This window comes from Pagrus major, chromosome 10 (assembly GCF_040436345.1).
Source record: "Pagrus major chromosome 10, Pma_NU_1.0".
NCBI classification, from domain to species: domain Eukaryota; kingdom Metazoa; phylum Chordata; class Actinopteri; order Spariformes; family Sparidae; genus Pagrus; species Pagrus major.
Genome location: NC_133224.1, coordinates 4868359 through 4889014, shown reverse-complemented (window position 1 = coordinate 4889014; position 20656 = coordinate 4868359). Strand labels below are relative to the sequence as shown.

Sequence of the window (20656 nt, the reverse complement as noted above, 5' to 3'; positions counted from 1 at the left end):
TAGCGCGAGTAGAAATGCTAAATATGGGCGTATCAGTCTGTTAAAGCGTGTGTGTGTGTGTGAGTGAGAGAGAGAGAGAGGCCGGCTGAGACTGTGATTGATGTGGGTGTTCGCTGCCTGTCCCAACGTGTGTGTGCATACATGTGAATGCGTGCGAGGTTGTAACAGGGCAAGTATGACCAGCGCGCTGCACCTGGGGCTGCAGCTCAGGTTACTGGAAACCTCTTTACGTCACTCGGCGCCAATGACGAACACCCCAGCATGCATGTGCGTGCGTGCGTGTGTGTGTGAGAAAATCCTGGACGCCACCGAGAGACGCTGACAATGAGCCCAACTGGGGGGCACGCAGGAGTTACCCTCGCCTAAATAGGGCTGCATGACTACTGTGTGTGTGCGTCACATGACGGTGACACGCGTCTTCGCGACCTACAGGTATGTGCGTGCGTGCGTATGTGGAAACATGCCACTGCTGAACAGTATACGGTTCTTTGCAGGAGATTTCACGTGTTTGCATCCAAGTGTCAGCGTCTGTACTTTGTGCTTTCACCGTTCACAGCATTGTGTGTGTGTGTGAAGTTATGAATGGTTGGTCAACAGTTGGACTGATGGTGTCACGTCACGCAAACATTAAAAAAAAAAGGTGCAATATGTAAGAATTGGCCAACGTGTCGCGTTTATACTCCAGACCAACAGGGGGCAGCGTAACATTGGCGTTACTGTTGCTAACTAACCTGCAGAAGCTGAGCTATACTATCAGTCTACTGCCTCTTAAAGTCTAAAGTGGTATTGCGAGACAGGACGGCCAGAAGCTAACTGTTAGCACGCTAACAACTGTAGAAAAGCTCTGTTAGAGCCTGACCAGTATCTCAGTTATTTAGTTTTCGGGCTCTAATCTCTGTAACACAGAAAACACAGACGTCTTTAACGTAGCGTCAAAACTCTACTGTACTCCCGTTACATCGTCTTTTAAGAACTTTAGTAACATTTTCTTACGTACTGCACCTTTAGCAGCTGGTAGCAATGTAAACCTCTTTGGAAATGTTTGAGCCACTGATAGAAAAAGTTAGACCTTTAATGTCGACGTGCTAAAAGAACAGTTGATGAATTATTTCCTGTCTGAGGTAAAAACTGAAAATGTGGACAAGAAAAACAAAACAAACTAAAGCACCTGCGCTTTTGTTTCCTCGGGTGAAACAACTGGATAACACAACCGAGCAGAAGGGCGGGAAAACGACTTGAACTGTTGGTCAGCCATAGCAGCTGAGTTCAAAACATCTGCAAGCTACTTTCATTAATTACTGATGTTTTCTTTTTTTAAAAGGGATAGCTCCACCAATACTGCTCTGATATTAGGCTGTTTAGGTTTGTTATGCAGCTACAGCCAGCAGCCGGGTTAGCTTAGCTTAGCATAAAGACTTGAAACAGAGGGAAACAGCTAGCCTGGCTCTGTCGGAAGGTTACAAAATCCACCTCAAAAAAATCTGGGGTTTTATTTTGACGACCCTTGGTCTTCTCTGCCATCCAAAATCTACCTATAAGCAACTTTAAAGCTCACTAATTAGCGTGTTTTATCTGGTTTCTTTAACTTTTAGAAAAAAGCCCCACAACAACATTTATACGTCTTGTTGGTAGGTAAACTCTGGACGGAGTGAGGCTAGCTGTTTCCCATCGCTTCCAGTCTTTGTGCTACGCTACGCCAGCCGGCTGTGGTGTCGTATCTATCGGATCAACATTAGCTCTTGGCAAGAAAGCCAGATAGCTTTGTTGAACTATCCCTTCAAACTGTTCAGTTTGATGCAGCAGCGGCTTGCAGAGGAGACAGTCTTCAAACAAACAAATCTTTCCAGCATTCGATTGGTGGCCGGCGTCGTTTTCTCCGCCCTGCTGCGTACCGCCTCAAACACAGAAATGTACCGGACTACTTGCACCTATCGCGACAAATAAATAATATGTGCTACAGAATATGAGGAGAGTAATGCTTCAAGGTTTAAACCCATACTGGCGCAGTACCATATTTAAAAAGTATGGGAACAATCACGGTGCTCGTGCAATGCCACTTGTCGACTGTGAAATGGATCGTACCATTTAAGGGGGTAACTCGTTCAAAAATATAAACATTTTCCGTTTCCGTTCTGTACGGTACCGTATTGAGGATGGATTATACATGGGGTAAAAAAATTAGAATAAAAGATAAAATTAATATTTTTAAGTTCAACATAAAAGTGTCCAAGTCTGTACCATAATGCCTTTTCTTATATTCCAGCCTCCCTTTTTTAATACCGTATGGAGAAGCAGAACCATCGGATAATAATAATAAGACCATCTAGGGTTCTGTTGATGCCCCCGTCAAACATGAGGGGTAAAAACAAAAAGCAGCGCACACTGGCAGCATCGATTGTGAGAGGGGGAAATGATTAAAACAAAAAACAGGACAAGATATGCATATAAAACACAAAAAATAAAAGATGAAATACATTTAGAAATAAAAAAAAAAACTGCAAGCGTTTTTTTGTCATCTGTTGTGATGTTGTTGTTGTTTTCTGCATCCAGAAGGGAGCGGCTTCTTCTCAGTCTGGGTGTAAGAGGTCAGAGGTCACCGGCGGGTGGGGGAGGCCAAAGGTCACAGGCAGAGTCAAGTGCCCCGAGCAGAGAGATGAGGAGGAGGAGGAGGAGGAGGAGGAAGAGGGTGGGGAAACTCTGTCGTCACGTTGCTCAGTCTGAGGGAGAAAATCAGAGAGAAAACAGAAAATCTTAAGTATGCGAGCCATCTTAAAACACACAATCACATCAGCTTTTCAAATCAAGTTTACATCTCTGGGCTTCCTGAAACTTGGATTATGCCGGACGAGCTGTACGGAGCCGCGAAGTGGAACCAAGGTGAACTTATCCTTAAAAAAAAACTTAAAAACTTACTATAAAATGACGACATCTAAAGGCCAAACACAACAAAACCAACAACCAAAATATAAACCAATGCGTAGCCGTGTGGGAACATATTATAAAAAAAGATCACCGCTTCGTCACATGAACAACAAACACACGACTGTAATACAAATCTGATCGATGATATGATGACGGTCATATTAGACGAACCTACATATGAAAAGAGAGGTTGAAATATTGGGGTTAAACCAATGTCAGTCGATAATAGGGGTGTCACGATCGGGATCCCAAATCGAAATCTGAAACGAGCTTTCAGTTCCAGTCATCGATTTCTGAGTGAGTATAGGTTGTGTTGTTGAATCATTGAAGGGTGGTATTTATTTTGTTGAACTCTGGAAACTTTGTTGAATATTACTTGAACTTGTCGACCCCTAACCTGCAAAAAGCCACCAGGTTTAAGTCAAGCTGTTGTAGCAGAATTTAAAAATGTGATTGACAGTCGTCGGAGCGTAAAACCACTGCCTTGTTAGTAATATTTGACTGCTGATTAACTGCATCTGTCTGGATAAATACTGTATTTATGTTTATATATAAGTTCAGGAGGTCAGTTTTTCCCTCCACGTACACAAAGTTCTGACAGAAAAACTTACTGACAACTATTTTGATCGTTGAATTCATAAAACAGAAATCCTTCAAGCAAAAATGTTAAACATTCAATAGTTGAAACTTTTTTAATGTTATGTGATCATAAAGTATGTTGGGTTCGGGCACTTCAGGTCAGATTAGAAAAAGGGATTTTAAGAAGTCAGCTCCACTGTTTTCTCATATTTCATAGACAGAAAAAAAAATACAGTGACAGCTTCTGTGGCTGATGGAAAAAAAAAAAACCCACACAGAAAGAACGTGGAATGTGGCTGGTTCACTGACTGTGGTTTGGACTCGCAATATTAGTTGTTTTTGGACATTTTGAAGCCAAGTACTGCTGACTAATTCTGACTGGAATCTGCCTGGTTCTCTGCAGAGGAGTACAACACTTATCTTCTCCCTGATTTGGGGGGGATTTCAGGGGAAATCTGTTGACATTTTCAAGAAGGAACTAATGACGACGCTGTTGAAGGAATCCGTCTACTGTGATAAACAGTTTATCAGCTTATTTACCACAGCGGTGATACAAAAACAGGGAGTGATGAGGGGAACGATCCACAGATTCCATTGCAGATTATATAATCAGTAAAAATTAAGAGTATTTTGGCTTCCTGAGGTGAGTTTAGCTCAAACTTCTTGCTGTATCATACAAAAATGTGTTTGTCTGGTAAATAAGTGAGCGTGGCTGGTGGACTTTGGATCCAGCTCAGCTGCCAGCAGACACACAAACACACATATAAAAGTTTGTTTCCTGGCCTGCTATCGTGGCCGGAGCCGGGGCTGTCAGGTCGGCTGTTTTGGTGCGGCCCGGCGGCCCCAAATGAACCCTGGCGATGGACGCCGTCCAGCTGGGTTATTCCACTGAGAGCGAGGCTTTGTCTGACACAACAATGTGAGCAGCACGCCACAATACAGATGCTTTGACAGGGGGCACTGCTGGAATGCTGCTTCTCTGTTTGTTAGCCACGGGGATGGAGGGATGGATGAACGGACGGACCGATCGAAAGCACGCAGAGGAGAGGAGCAACAGCCTGAACGCAACCCAAATTACAGCCAGAGACAAAAGAGATGTACATCTACTATAAACACTCCAGAAACCCAGAGAAGACGCCGAGCACACAAACAGACCTGGCAACCCAAACGACACGAGGGAAGAGACGGAGCAACACCTCCCGCTTCTTGTATAAAGACACAAAGTTCTCAGCCAAAATAAAACTCAGACCGAAAAACAAAATTCAATATTTACTCGAGGAAACACGTCGAAGCCTGAGAGAAAACAGGTGGAAGTGTGCTGAGCTCCTTCGACAACATCAGCCTCCACTTTCTGATTTTTTACGGTTCTCACCGTTCAACCAATCAATCAAACTTTATGTGTGTACGACCTTTCGTACAGGTTAGTGAAGATCCAGGTGTTTCACAGCTGGCTGACAAGTTGATAGAAAGACAAAACAAAAAGTGTAGATAATATAGTGAAAAACGAGAAGTAAAGATGATGGCAATGAAATATAGTAACATTTATTAAATTCTATACTATAATAAGTTGGAGTAAAGCTAAATAAATCTGATAAAAAAAGTCAGAAAATACTCAATAAGTGGAACAAAAACATGATTACAAGTACATTTTTTAGCTACTTTACTTGAATACTTGATTTTCTGCTACTTTATGCTTCCTCTCCACTACATTTATTTGATACATTAGTTACTAGTTACTTTGCAGATTCAGATTGTTCAGTGTTTATAGGCTATTAACTGTGAGATGGTGTTGTTGGCGGGACATTGTGTGAGAGGAATCTGCATCAGAGCCAACGAAGAACATTTTAAAATTAGTTTAAAGCATTTAACTGGCGAAACACCAGTTGACAAGTTCTCTTACAAACTAGGCTAGTCACAGGAAATGCTAGGTGTTCAGTGAGTTTAGCACTTCCTGCCGTTGTTGATCAAAAATGCATCTTCAAAGCAAAACAACGGTCATTTTGTCATTTGTTGATCAATTCTAAATATGTCAAGGAGCTGTTTTATAATGAAGAGAAGGAGCTGCACCTCCAACTTCTCAGTAAAGTAACCAACTCCTTTACCCTCGTCAACGTTATCAGCTTCCCTGGTAATATTGGGTTTAAATCAGAAATACTGCCAAACAAATGCGTTGACCCCTTCAGTTTGTGACTCAAGTACTGATCTTTTTGGTCGGGACGCAGGACAAGTTATGTAATCAGTGTATGCCCGAACAACGGTCACACTGACTACCCCAACACGACTATTATGTACAATAATTTAGTTGTACTTGAGACGTATATTGTTTTCTATCACTGTAATTTAACCAGCTGAGTTCGTATTAAATCTTTCAAGTGGTGGATCACTGAGAAGCTTTTATTTTGAAGCACCAGAGTGGATGAAAACCAGCACATACATTGAATATGTTGCATTAAAACAGGTGGATGAAAACACATCCAGACAGACGGAGATAAACAGAGAGTGGGGGAAAAAAAAAGAGGGAGAGTCGTCTGAGGTCGCAGATCAAAACAATGCTGCGAGGACACGAGCCGGACTGACCTGAGCTGACCTCAATAAACACACACACACACACACGCCACAAAATCGGGTTATAAAAACAAAGTCCGCCAAACACCTGCATTAGCTAACAGCTTGTTGTGTCGTTGCAACACAGGCAGGTGTTCAGAGCCGTGACCGTCTCCCTCTCCCTCTCTCTCTGTGCCCTCACCGACCCGCCGCCCATCCCTCTCTCCCTCTTCCTCTCTCCCTCTCTCTCTCTCTATGTCCCTAAACCCCATTCACCCAGCTGGGACAACAGATGAAAGGCATCATGGGAGTGAACAGCGAGCGTAACGTGTTGACCTGACACGGGCTGGCGTGACAGCTGGGGCGGCGGCGGCCTTATGAGGGCAGATCGAGGGACGAAAAATTTGATCGGGCGGTTCGAAACAGCTCCCAAAGCTGACTCAACGTTTGTAAACAGCTTTAAAAATATGAGGTCTATGGTGTTATCTAAACGTCTTACAAGTAGTCGGTGGAGAAGAAAAAAAGGTCAACGCAAATATTTTAAGATTTATTTTAGTTTGTTCAAACTGCGGATCAAAAGGTCTCCAGAAGCTGCAATCAAAAAAAGTTGCTGTTTTCCATTAAAGTGCGCCTGAGAGAGACAAAAAGAAGAAGAAGAAAGAGAGAAACATGAAGGAAGTGAAGACATAGAGAAGAAACGAGAGTCGCTGCGTGTCTGAGAGCAACAGGAGCCTCTGTGATTGAGTAACGTTCAGGACCACCAGTGAAATCGACACTCGAGAGGAACTAAAAACTGGTGCAGCGGTCAGACCACACTGCTGACAGTGTTTAGGTCCATTCATTACTGATGAGACACAACATTTCCCCTTGAGTAAGCACTGAAGGATGTGAGGCGCACAACTGAGCTCAGTGACTTCATTTCATTCGCACGACTTGAAAAACTCACTTCTCCACTTCAGTATCAGTTTTTTGACAATGTTTGGAAGATGGAAATAATGACAGGATCGCTTCATTTCAAATATTAAAACGATTTTTGGTTTGCATGATTAATTGTGTAGATTAAAACACCGGATTATTAAAAAGTAATTGTTTTTAGTTATTTTATCTTCATTAATCAAATAACACGTTTTACTTTTCTTTCTTCAGATGACTTATTCTGTCCAGCAATAAGTTTACTACCACATGAAATCAAGAAGATCTGCAAAAGCCTCACAATTTAGATGCAGAACTAAAAAATAAATGAAGTTACTTAACGGATAACTGATGTAACGAGGTACATTTATTCAAATACTACACTTTTGAGGTGCTTTTACTTGAGTATTTCCATTTTCTGCTACTTTAGACTTCACTACATTTATTTGATACGTTACTAGTTACTCTGCGGATTGCATGCTGCATCATTAATTTATAAGCAAGTTTTATTAGTTTATCAGCTATTGTATAAGAAAAAAAACACATATTCCAATAATAAAAGAAAATTCTGATTATCCGATTTAATATCTGGCCCGGCTGATAAATGATTGACCAATTATATACAGTAAATGTACATGTAAATATATGTATATTTTTATTTTACTTGTATTTTTTGAACGATTTTGATTTAAGTACATTTATTGCCACGAAATTACTTAATACTTTCACATGTACAATTTGTAATTCTTTCACTGTTTGTAAAGCTTTTCATGAGAAAAGTTCAAGCACTTTCAAGTACTTTTATGGTACTTAAAAACAGTTTGACTTGTGTACTATTGGTTCACAGGAGTGACTGTGTCAATGAAATACCAGATTATTTTGAAAACCTTGTCTATTAGAAATCAAGCATATTCCCAGCCTTTAAAATCTTTAATTTTAAGACCCTGTATTTTCCAATATGTTCCTGCACAGTGGGACTACAAATAAAGATCATTTTTAAAGGTGACGCATTCAAATGATTTAATTTGTCCAATAACAGTCTAAACCCCAAATATTTAATGTTTAATATCATATGAGATGAAGAAAATCAGCAAAATACACAAAATTTAGATGCTGGAATGAGAAATAAAAGAGATATTTTTGCTTGGAAAAGTACGAAAATTATCAGAAAAGCTGCAGATTAATTTTCTATGTTCCCAAATATCTCAAACTTCCTCAAAAAAATCAGAAAACCGACCACGCGGAGCATCTCCAAACTGAAATCTAACCCTCTGGGAAACGCCTCCTTAAATTCTGTAACACTCCAGGAAGTCACTGACCAATGGGAACCCTGCTGGCGCCAACACGTCCGGGGTTAGGGGATCAATTCCCTGTTTAGCTCAACGGACACCAACACTGCCCGGTTTATAGATTCCCATGCTTCTCAGTGCGGCCCACCCATGCTAACAGGACATCTAGCATGTCAGTGCTTTGAATTAAGGTGCTCATCGGTTATTTTAAGATTATTTATTCGCCTAACGGACACGTCGCAGGAAAAAAGCTCAGCGTCCGGGGGGCTTTTAGAGAGCCGCAAATACTCCGCTGTGACAGTCCGAATGGCCGCTTCACATCAAAATTGCTTTGTGTGCACACATGATGGTTAATAATTTTAACATCTGTGGGAATATATACGTGTCTATTTAAGAGAGGGAGCTCTACATGCAACACACACACACATACACACAGAGCAAAAAGGGGGGTCCTGTTACGAGCATGCCTCGGACCGGCCCCATAAATTCATGTCAGTCTGGAAATAGACCTGTAAATATAGACGGGCCTGGCCGCGGAGGTGGGAACGAGAGAGGAAAGGGCAGCCTCGTACCATCTTCTCCCACATCTTTACCCCCCCACGCCTCACACTCTGCCTAACCTTTTACCACATATCCACTCGCCCGGGACACGGGGGGAGGCAGAGGGGGAAAAGGGCAGGTTCCCACCGCTGTCACTAACGTTTAAGAAACTCCTGTCTGAACCGTTAAACTGTGCAACTTCCTCTCCTGACCCCACGTTAACCCTCCGCTTCTTATATCCACCTGACCACGAGAGACTGAGGGCGGCCTCGCTCCCGTAATCCTCCTGTCTTTACCCTCTCAAACATTAAAGACGCATCAATCATGCATTTACAACCTTTTAAAGTATTTTAAATTGGGGATATTCACCGTGATATGATACTGGTACCGATAAGTCGACCCAAAGACAATCAACCAGCAACATTCTGATAATTGATTAATAGTTTAAATCATGTTTCAAGCAAAAACAAGCAAACATTTGCTGGTTCCAGCTTCTTAAATGTGAGGATTTGCTGCTTTTCTTTGTCGTTTATGACAGTAAATGAAGAGTCTTCAGGTTTTGGACTGCAGGTTGGACAAAATGTCATTTTCTGACACTTTATACACTAAACAATTAATCTATTAACCTTGAAAATAGTCGATAATGAAGATAATCATTAGTTGCAGTGCTACTTAAAAATCTTTTGGTCTTTCAAATGTCAATAGATCAAATTTAGACTTAAAACTGTGTATTTTGCCTTACTAAAATACAATAAACCCTCCTGAAATATTAAATTCACACTGATTTGAAGCAGAGAAAAGCATCAGATCTTCACATTTCAGAAGCTCAAACCAGACAAGCAACTTAATGTACAAAATTACAACAATTAATCAGTTATCAAGACTGATGACCATTCATTTTGTGTCTGCTAACTAATCTTTTTTGTCTCTAACCAGGAGCATCGCTATGGTTGCATGTTCAATTACTGCACGCTGTCTTTAATTTATTTATGATGCATTTTCAAGCTAAGAAAAGATGTCACACATCACTAGACAGCGCTACAGTAGTAAGACTGCAGCTGGAAGACATGGCGTTAAAATAATACCGCAGTATTTTTAGGCTGTTTGGCGATACACAACATATATTTTGGATTTTGAAGTCTCCTTAAAAGCACTTCATAAATGCTGGGACAGGGTGACAAAATCATAGAGATGATGTTTGGTACCTTCACAGTGACATTTTTGGTATATAATCATCAGTAATGTGGATATAACGATCAAGTGGATAAAGACGAGTACTAGAGCAAGTAGAAAAATGTGGCAAGTTCCTTTAAAACCAGGAAAAGGCAACACTTATGACACATCACCGTGTAGTAATATCCAAAATCTAAGATAGCCTCATGTTGCAATAACGATGTCAGACAAAAAAAAACAAAAAAGGTGCTGTGTCCCCAGTTTGGACATGTATGAGAAACTTTTTACAGGAAGTGTTCGTTACACATGAAATCTCTTTCATCGTCCCGAAAAACAAAACAAGTCTGCGAGAGTGATGAAAGTTTGAGAGAGTGCTCTGGCAACCGACACGAGTTGCCATGTGTTGACGGGAATAAACACAAAGCAGACATCACCCTCTGAGTCACTGTCTAGTCGTCTTTATGATAAGAAAAAGGCCGGCAGCAGCCGAGAGAGTAGAGACACGATGCACATCGACACTGCCAGTCTTTACAAACAAAACACTAACATCCACCTGAAACACACTGGTCAGTGCAATCGGCAGAAGTGAAAAGCTAACGTTAGGCTATAAACGAACGAAAACATAGACAGTAAGCCTCTTTCTACACTAAACTACACAAGTTTTATATAAACTGATCAATCTACAAGTTGTTAAGTTTGAGTTAGAGGAGTTTGCAACTAAAGTCAGCCTGTTATTTCTGTAAACTATAATACCATGATTAATCTAATGGAAACACTTCTCTATGGATGAGTCTGTGGCTAGCAACCGCCCTTTTCTGGAGAAATGTTAATGATTTATAACTCAAACGTGGGGTATTAACGGATGCATATTATGTCATAGTTAAATCTCTTAAACTTGTGTTAACCACAGACTTCATTTCAGGCATCTGACCATAAACCCATCCATAAAAAAAAGCCATTGATTTTGAGACGAGGGAACCAGATGTCCAAAAATGCCAACTTATTTCCAGGCTTTTAGGACTCACTCCTGAGGCATCCCTGTACCACCCGGACTACAAACCCACGTACAAAGTGATTTATAAAACAATCTCAACTGTTGTTTCCAACGTCTAATCCTTAGTGTCAACCTCGATTTATCTGATTTTGTATCTTCAAAGCTGAAGTCCATCATTGCTTACATTATCTTTTCTACCCCCAGTCTCAGGAAGTCCCGTCTATCCCTTAACCACAGCTGATGTAAACACACTGAATCCATGTTTTATTCAATATTTATAGCAGCGTCTCATAAGTTCACACAGAACCTCCTTGACAGCTGGACCGAGCCTCTCTCTGTCCCTCCCCCCTCCTCTCCTCTGGGTCAAGGATCCAGGTGTGCCTGTATCAGTTCAACACCGCAGCTGAGAGGAAGTGCATTCCTGAGTGATGATGATGCGTTTCCTCTCAGGCCCGTTGTGTGCCTTGACACGCTGCCGCCGCAATTACGGCGCCACATCAAAAGGCCTGCCTGCCATGACTCAGCACGTACAAACACACACACACACACACCTACCTAGACGCATGAACTGTAAACACACCGACACACACACACACGAAGACCGATCATGCTCTGCGAGTGTGTGCGTGTGGGCACGGATTAACATTTCTGAACGTTGCCTTGAACATTGCATCGACACACACACACTTAATGAACCTGCTGGCAGCGACTGAAAACAAAAGTACACACAGACAGACAGACAGACGGACAAACACAAACACACACAATGGGATGTGCTTGAGCGCTTTGAGTGCCAGTTGATCTCCTGTGTGAGCGAGCACAGATTTACCACACACACACACACACACACACACACACACACACACACACACACACACACACACACACACACACACACACACACACACACGCTCTTTCATCTCCGCTCGGCAACACGATAAACAAATGAGTCAGTCGGCGCTCGCAGAGAATCCTGACTCATGCTCATGCACACACACACGAAGCGACACAGTAAAACGGTGATTCGGGGAGGAAGCGAGGGGGAAAAGCGGGGAGGAGAGAATATAAGAGGGGACGAGTGGGTGAAAGAGAAGAGGAGACGATCAAAGAGGATGTGAAAGACCAACTCATTTCGTCCCCCGAGCACGTCTGCGACCCGACTGTAGACCGAACATCAGCGCTGACGCACACATCCGCGTCTGGACTCAACATTAAGTAACCGAGTGCTATGCTGTGTCAGAGCGTCTCCGTGTAAAAACATCACGCACACCTACTGTACTACTACAGGAGCAACATGCTATTATGAGATATATTCTGAGTAAGCGATGATGCCCGATGAGGTGTCCGTTATTAGGAACGAATGGGCGACGTGGAGGCTAAACCTGTCCGATGTGACGTCCATCAATAAGACAACTTACAATAGTATTTATGGCGTCATCTCCCAAATTTCTGGTACATCAGGGGACAACTGCAGCAGTCACTGGAGATGTTCTCATCGACTAATTTCTCTGATGTTTAAAATCGTAGCAATCGACAAAGCAGCCCCTAGTCACTCACATCCCTTGCAGTCAAAATTAGATTTAATCAATGACTTAAAGACAGTAAACAGGTTATATACTTAACAGCACAACCTTTAAACTTCAGAGACGATTTGTCAGTCAGGTTTGTCGATCTAAGCAACTTAGATCTGTGGTAAAGACATATGTATTAGGGACAGATCTGGACGATTATCATGGACGATATTCAGCATTTTTTCTGATGACCAGTGTCTGTGTTTTTTGTTAAATGAATTTAAAAATGTGCTACTTCTGCTCTGACGCAGCATCCTTTATCCGTCTGAAGAATTTGAACCTACAAAGTAACAACATTTATCAAATAAATGTAGTGGAGAGGAAGAGTAAAGGTAAAGTACCTCAAAAATGAAGTAGTAAATTGTACTTTGTTTGGGCTGATTACTGCCAATAATCGGCATCTGCCCTGAAAAAAACATGTAGGTAAATCCCTAATGCATATACATTCAAACTTCAAATGATTATTTGACTTCATTATATCAAATCAGATGATTTGTGCTATAAACAACCAAAATTATGTTTCACTATAGCCTTCTACAGAAGGATGAAAAATAAGGAAAACACAAAAAAGTTTCATGTTTTAAGTGTCTCTATCTGTAAGCAGACTTGGCATCCTACAACCCGACTGAGCCATTACAAAACAACTTATTATGAACGTAATTTACAGTTTCAAGTACTTTATCCAAAAACCAACCTTGAAAACACCTCATAAAAATTCAAGTGTTTAAGGACTTCCAGCACCAGAACAATCGCTGTAAACCACTGCCAGCTTACTGCACCTCAATGTGTTTTGCCATCATACTAACTGCTCCTGCTGGCACTGCACTCAGCCGTGTTTTGTACACACAAATATATTTTTTCAAAGATGTAGAAAAGTGTCTCAAGTGACAGCCTAACAGCAGACAAAAGGCTGCGAACACACAAACACCCACACGTTGGTACACTCGGCGCACACATGCTGACACAAAGAAAACAGCGGCACGTGCACAGACAGGCACAGAGAGAGACACCACCGGCTACAAAGACAGGAAGTCAGTGCCTTTTTTGGGTGATTCAGTCCGCACTTGACCTCAGATAAACCTCGGTTCATTCAGCGAGCTAATTGTCTACCCGTCTGCTTGCACACAACACACACGCAGACCTCAAGATGAACCGCATATTGGTGCCACTTCCTGTTACAGCCTAGACTTCAGTTCCCTGGACAGATGCCTTCAAAGACAACGTCTGGCTGCTCAAAGCGCCCGAACGCAGCCTTGTCAAGATCACAGAGACTTGATCCAAAATAGACTCACTAGAGGAGCTGCAAATTGATATAATGCGACTAATAATAGCATACGGCACTTAGGGTTATTTTGGATTTCGGCGAGGAAAAAATATCCTCAACACTTGCTCTCTTTTTACTCACACATGAAAGCTCATTCTCACAAAGCAGGAAACTGTGTTTTTCTTTATGTAGGCTGGCTGCTGTGGCTGTGTAAACTCCTGAATGTAAGATTTAACAACCAAGTATGACTCTGAAAGTAGAAAAGAGCCTTCGAACAAGCTGTCAGAGGAGACAAACATCGTTCGGCGTGTGTATTTACTCACCCTTGGTTGTCGTGGTGACTCCATCTGATTTGGTGAAGTCTATACTGGCATAGGCTCCGTTCTCCAGCAGAGGCACCGTCCCCGCCGCCGCCACTGCCGCCGAGCTCCCGTTGCTGCTACCGGCTCCCGACGTCACGGCTCCCATATTACTCCCGTCCTCCCTCAGCTCCAAGGCAATGTAGTTCAGGCCGTTCTGGTAGCCCACAGACATGTTCCTGCACATTCTCCCTGCTCCAGCCCCCGAGGAGGAGGAGGATGAAGCGCCCATTTCTTGGGATCTTACTGGAGCGTGGTGAGCAGGCGAGTCCCCTGAACCCTCCAAGGACACCCACACGCTGTCAAAAGACGCCGAGCTGGCCCATCTGGAAGCCTGACCCTCCGTTAGGTAAGATCCGTTGGGGGCCGTGGGGTTGACCAGCGTGGGGTGGGCGGCTGAGGATGAGGAGCCGAGTCCTCCTCCAGAGGGAGTTGAATTAGAGGAGGAGGTGGAGGAGAACGTCTCAGAGCTGTGTCTCCTCCTGCCTTGCGGGTCGGCCCGTACCACCTTGGGTTCCAGCTGCTGTGTCGGCGCCCTGCCCGGGCTCGACGGAGGGAGAGGAGGGGAAATGGATGAGGAGGAGGCGGAGGGAGCGTGGCCGTAGTGTCCCTCCATCACACAGAGATGCTGCAGCATGGCTGTGGGGCTCGTTTGCGTCCTCTCACCTCTGCTGAGGTTAAAGGTCATGTCCGTGTAGTCGTCCCCCATTGACCGCCAGTGACCTCCGGCAGGGACTCCAGGGGAGGCCAGCGCCCCAGGATTGCTAGCCAGGGGTCGGATATAGCTGGGTGGGTTCCAGGGAGCAACAAGGCTGGGTCTGGGGGACTGGTTTTTACCCAGACACCCAGCGCTGTCCTGCTGGTCTCCCCCGACCTCCACACTCATATAGTCCTGGTGAGTTTGGGGCTGGGGAGGGGAGCGACAGTGGTCGCTGGACCCCTGGGAAGGCGCTTCGTCTTGGGCAGAGAGAGGGTAGGCGGGGGGCTGTTGTTGGTGGGGGTAGTGATCCCCAAACTCAATGTTAATATACTCTCCGGGGCTGGAGGGCCCTTCAGATGAGCTGACAGTGGCAGGGACCGAGGTGGAGGTGCCTGCAGATGCTGTGGAGGGCTCACTAACCCGCAGCGGACCGTGGAAACTTCTTCGGCCTAAAGGGAGGCGGTTGGGCCTCACCACGCGCCGGTCGGCCATCGCTGTGGTCGTATGGTGAGCTCCATAAGGCGGCGGTGGGTGAGAGGGAGTGGAGGTGCTACTTCCTCCTCCACCCCTCTTCTCTGGGGTTGACATGGAAGCTGTGGCAACTGATGAATATACTGGCTTGGCAGGAGAACTCATAGGAACATACTCCCCATACTCCTTCTCATCCCTCTCTCTGGTGGGGGCCTTGTAGGAGCGAGGGAGGGAGAAATAAGGGCTGTAAGATTTTGGGGTATTCTCGGGTGTGCCAGGGGTGTAATACCCACCGCTCCCTTCATTTGAGAGCTTGCGCCCCCCGCTGCTGCTGTATGACATGTCCATATATTCTCCATTCTCTGGCCTCTCTGCTATGCTGTCACCCCCACTGGCACCTGCCGTGCTGGAGCTACTGTGAGGGCTGGGGGAGGCCTGCCCAGGAGACGGGGAGCTGCCACTGCCGCCTGGGAGCATCATCATGTAGCCGTGGGAGTCTGTGGAGGATTGGGACTGGAGCTGGGGGTGATGGTGGGCTGAACGGGGACCTAAAGCTGGACTGTGAAACTGAGGAGAGTGGGAGATGGGATGAGAGTAAGAGCTGGGTTGCATAGGCATGTAGTCGGGAGGAGTGTCCCGTGGCGACGCGGCCACGCCACACATCATAGGCATGTAGCCGCTGTCTTCCTTGGCAGAGGAGGAGGAGGAAAGGGGCGGGCGCTCGCCACCGGCCTCCGTCCGGGAGAGCGTGGAGGGACGGCTCTGCTGGCTGTGCTCGGAGCAGGAGCTGTAGTCAGAGCGGAGGGAGGAAGAGGAGGATGACGGGCCGCCGCGGAGCAGCCCACTCCCGAATGGCAACACAATATCTGACCCCTCCTCCAATGAGAAGTTGGTCTGGGTCATTTTCTGGTAAACCGCCACTCCAGAACCGCTGGTTGCACCACCGGCTGGTCTGGAGAAAGAGTGAGTCCTCCTCCTCAGTGATGATGAAGATGATGTAGACAAGCGCTCATCCTCTGTTGTCGACGTGCTCTCATCTCGTGGCGTGTCACCTCCGCTGTTGTTTCCAGAGCCACCGCCTGCGCCAAACACCTCTCGGTTCCAGCCCATGGCCATGTAATCGTTTAGACAGTTCTCTTCTCTGATTGGCGGCGTGTTGCCGAGGGAGTCGGGCGTGTTACTCCGCACCCGGAAGTACCGGAAATCACCAGGACTGGAGCCATACTCATCTGACGAGTTGAAGCCGCCGTCAGACGGAGAGCCGCATATCGAGGCGCTTGATGGGCGGGTGAGAGTGTCGGAGACTGAGCCGTGGCCGCTGCTGGAGGAGACGCTCACTGGGCTGGTGGTGGAGGGGAAGTGGGAGACTGGCAGCGAGGCAGAGCGGGCGTGGTAGGTGGACGAAGAACCCGGGATGGCTCTGACATAGCGTCCGCTGCCAGTGCTCGTGCCAGCATTTCCTGTGGCAACGCCACTTCCACTGCTGCTGGCACCGCCTTCCTGGCGGCCATGATGAGCACGTGCAGAGTTAAGGTGAACCAGACTTCCTGTGGCAGAGCGGAAGGGCCGGTTCATCGTCCCCTCGCCCTCACTGGATGTCCTGAAGCGATAACCACTCGCCCCAGAGCTCTTACTTGACGGCGGCGTGCCAACAACTGACTCTGTCCTCGACCGCCGCTGCAGTCCCGTCTGGCTTGGTGGCAGGTTGCCCAGGTGGCGCCGCGTTGTGATAAACGGCATGGGGTTGGAGCCTGACGACTGGCTCTTACTCCTGGGCCGAAACTCTGCAAAAGCCTTCAGGGCTTTCATCGTCTCCAAAATGGTCTCGTGCATGTTTTGGGCCACGACTGAATCATCCACCTGCATCCATATCTCTCCCGGCCCGATGGAGGAGGAGCGACCCACCTCGATGAAGAAAAAGCTCTCCGAGTGTCCACAGCGTCTGATATTCATCAACTGGAGGTTGACACAGGGAGTTTCAGAGTTCAACTTAACGAGGTGAATGGTTTTAGTTGAGAGGCAAAGCCGGTAAACACCTGTGAGGTTTTTAGTTTGACCCAGTCCTTTAGGCTTCACATTCACCTGCCACACCTCTTTGAACACAGTACCGGGGGTGACCGTGCCGTACCCATCATCCAAATCATCTGAATCCAAGTGCCCTTTTTTGCCCTCACTCATCAGCTCACTGACAGCCACGTACCAGTCCTCTTGCTCCTGCTCGTTCTCCGCCACAATGGCAAAGTACTCGTCCTTAGTATAAAGGGCAATGAGGTGTTTGTTTTTGGAATCCGCCCTTTTGTTTACCGTGAAGCACTGGTAGAGGTAAATAACCCTTTTCGGGGGAGAAGGGGCGACCGCTCCGCCGCTGGCGGCGGCCGCGGCGGCAGAGCGCAGGCTGTTCCTGAATTTCTTCTCGCTGTCGTAGTACTCCAGGCGGCTCGGCCCGAGGTGGCTGGCCGCCCGGAGCACGAAAAACCTCTTGTGTCCGTGTTTTTGCTTTCTTAAATAGCCACATTTGCGTATATCGTCCACAACGTCCGACGTGCTAGCGACGCTCACAGCCGCGTATACATGGCCGCTGCCGCTGCTGCTGCCGCTAGCGGCGGAGGAAGCGGCGGGGTCCTCGGCGGCGTGTACCTGGCTGAGGGACGAGGAGGAGGCTTTCCTGCCCGGGGACTCTGCGATGTTTTCTCCGGAAAGATGCTGCTGCTGCTGCGGGGCCAGCTGGTAGTGATGGTGCTGCTGCTGTTGTTGATCCTTTGGCGGGTGGTGGAGGCTGAGGTGTTGATGGTGGAGGTGGTTGGAGGGCGGTAAATGATGGAAGCGAGAGCCGCCTCCTCCTCCGCCGCCGCCGCCGCCGATATTAATTAACGGGGAAGGGGGTTCCCCGACCGGGCCGTCTCCGTTTGCGGTGGCGGCCGCGGATTTCGTCCCCGCGTCCCGCTGCTGCGTCTCCACCATCAACATCGCCGCCTTGCCTTCCTGGTAATTCGTGAAATTCGCCATCGGAGAAACACAATCAAAAGGTCACTTTACTAGCGAGCTAATCCGCGCGGACCTAGACCCCATTCTTGTTTTGGGAGACGAGCTCCCGAGTCCGGCTAGGCCAGCTAACGTTCACTCGCAACGGCTCAGATTTTTTTTGTGTGGCAAATCCTCGCGGACCCGGCGTCGTTATTCCGTCCGAAAAAACCCCAAAACAAAAACAAAAAACAACAACAAGTCCCGTCGCCCGTTAAGCAGCGGGGCTCGTTTTTCTTCTTTTTTTTTTTCCCTTCACGAGATGAAGCCCACCGTGAGCAACATGACCGCGCTTCAGCAGCGTTTCTGTAGTCGGGAGGATCCGGCTAGCTCGGTTAGCAACCCGTCCCCTCCTCCGCCTGTACACATCTCTACGGGCCGCGGCACAAACAACACATGACCCTCTGCGTCACCGGCCCGACGGGAGGAACAAAGAGGCCACGGCGCCCGCTGATTGGCCCGTCACTCTGAGTGACGCGTCTTGACAGGAGTCCGAGCCAATCGCCGCGGGGGATATTAGTGCCTTGCGTCAATAGCTCGGGACCAATCGCGTCGCGGGGAGTTTTGTTGGAGTTAAAAATAGGCGGTGACTTTTTTTTTTTTAAGGGCTGATCCGGAGTCGGTTGTTGAGGATGTACGGCTGCCCAGAGGAGGCGGGAGCCGGCTGATCTCAGATCTGTAGACGAGCACAGAGCCACACAGAGTCTTCCCCTTGTCTCTGAGAGCACATCTGAGTGTTGGGTCAAGTTGTAGATTTTATTTTATACACATACACGGATTTTTTTATATAAATCATTATCCAGGAATATGTTTTTTTTACTCAAATGTATATATTACATTATATAATATGTAATTTACATATAGATGCATTTTTTTTACTTAAATGTATATGTTATGGTATGAATGCACTTTGTTTATACTCATGTTTTACGACACTTTTATTGAGAAATATTGTATTGAAAATACTCACTACTCAATTATGATTTAAAAGTAACTAAGTAGTGTGTGAGTAAAATGAGACTGGGAAAAAGTACTCCAAAAAATTGACTTAATTACAGTAATTTGAGTAGCTGTAATTAGTTACGTCACATTCATGCAAGCACTCTGCAAGTACAATTTTGAGGTATTTTGTCAGTGTGCATGAGTATTTTCATTTCACAACATTTCATTGAGAAATATTGTACTTTATATTCCACTGTTTTTATCTGAGCTACAGACACACGCTGCTCTGCTATATTATTATATTCTGACAGAATGAGCAGCTAATAAAAATGCATTGTTATTGATTAAAACACTATTCAAAAATCAACATAAGCTACACATATTGCCAACTGCAACACACTGCTCACACATAAATGCACCAGTAAAGTGAGTTTGTTGCTTCGAGTACATTTTTATAACAGTTCAAATGTTATGTATGAAGCATTTTTCATATAAATATGAATATATGTGTGAAAAGTCTTATTTTGCCCAGTGAAAAGTAACTATAGTTGTTAGATAAATGCAGAGACATGCACAGTTTTCCTGTTTCGAATGTAGTTTCCTCTTATAAGTTGATTACGACATGTTTCTGTTGCTCTTCGCCTCTTTCTCTGACGCTTCATGTGTTTACTGTCGACTTTTCTCTCTTTTCCACCTTTTAGAAAAAGCTTATTTCATGTCTTTGGATCTTTAACCCAAACGCCGAGGATACTAACAGCTCCCCAAACGTCGGACCTCTTGCCTGCCGGAGCCTGAGGTTTACTAAAACACATAGCTGCTCCAGTCATGTGAGAACCCACTGGTGAGTTTGGGCGCTTGCCAACCTCAGTGTCAGCAGGGGTCAAGCCAGCCGGAGTGACCTAACATGGCCTGCACCCTTTTTTCGACTAAAACCAAACCCCGCTTTGGCACAGGTGTCGACTTCAGACCGAGTCCGTCCTCGGCATCGACCGCACGCCACACTTGAGTGATTTTTATGCTGTGTTTTTTGTTTTTTCGGGCAGCTACATGTGGCACTAAACACTTCTTAAGAGAGCTTGGAGATTCGAGCCCCAGCTGTGTTTTCCATGGGAACCTAGATGGAGTAATTAAGGAGGACTCCCCCCTCGGCCCAGGGGACGTATCTGTGTTCTTTGCGCGCCTCGGAGAATGCCACGCTCGGCTTTCCGAGCCTCTACTACACTTTGCATGCAACAATTTGCTGGAGCCTTTTATCCCAAACACCTTTCAGTATCATGAGTGGGATCATGTGTAGTGCAGCTGGCCCCGACGGGACTCGTACCCTTCAGCCTGGCAGAGTCGGTGCCGTGGTTTACCAGCAGAGATATGCAGGACC

The 20656-nt window shown here is 45.9% G+C and overlaps 1 protein-coding gene across 1 annotated transcript; it reads right to left on the bottom strand.

Annotated features, from left to right (window-relative positions):
* Nucleotides 1–2259: 2259 nt before the first annotated feature.
* Nucleotides 2260–18412, bottom strand: irs4b (insulin receptor substrate 4b). Its single transcript, XM_073475509.1, has 2 exons — nt 14112–18412; nt 2260–2717 (listed from the first exon to the last, which is right to left on the bottom strand). Exons 1-2 carry the CDS (start codon nt 18322–18324, stop codon nt 2713–2715), a joined length of 4218 nt encoding a protein of 1405 aa, XP_073331610.1. The 5' UTR covers nt 18325–18412; the 3' UTR covers nt 2260–2712.
* Between the last annotated feature and the right edge of the window lie 2244 nt (nt 18413–20656).

Coding starts and splice junctions, on each gene's coding strand:
- irs4b (XM_073475509.1), bottom strand. CDS start 18,324: ATGGCGAATTTCACGAATTACCAGGAAGGCAAGGCGGCGATGTTGATG.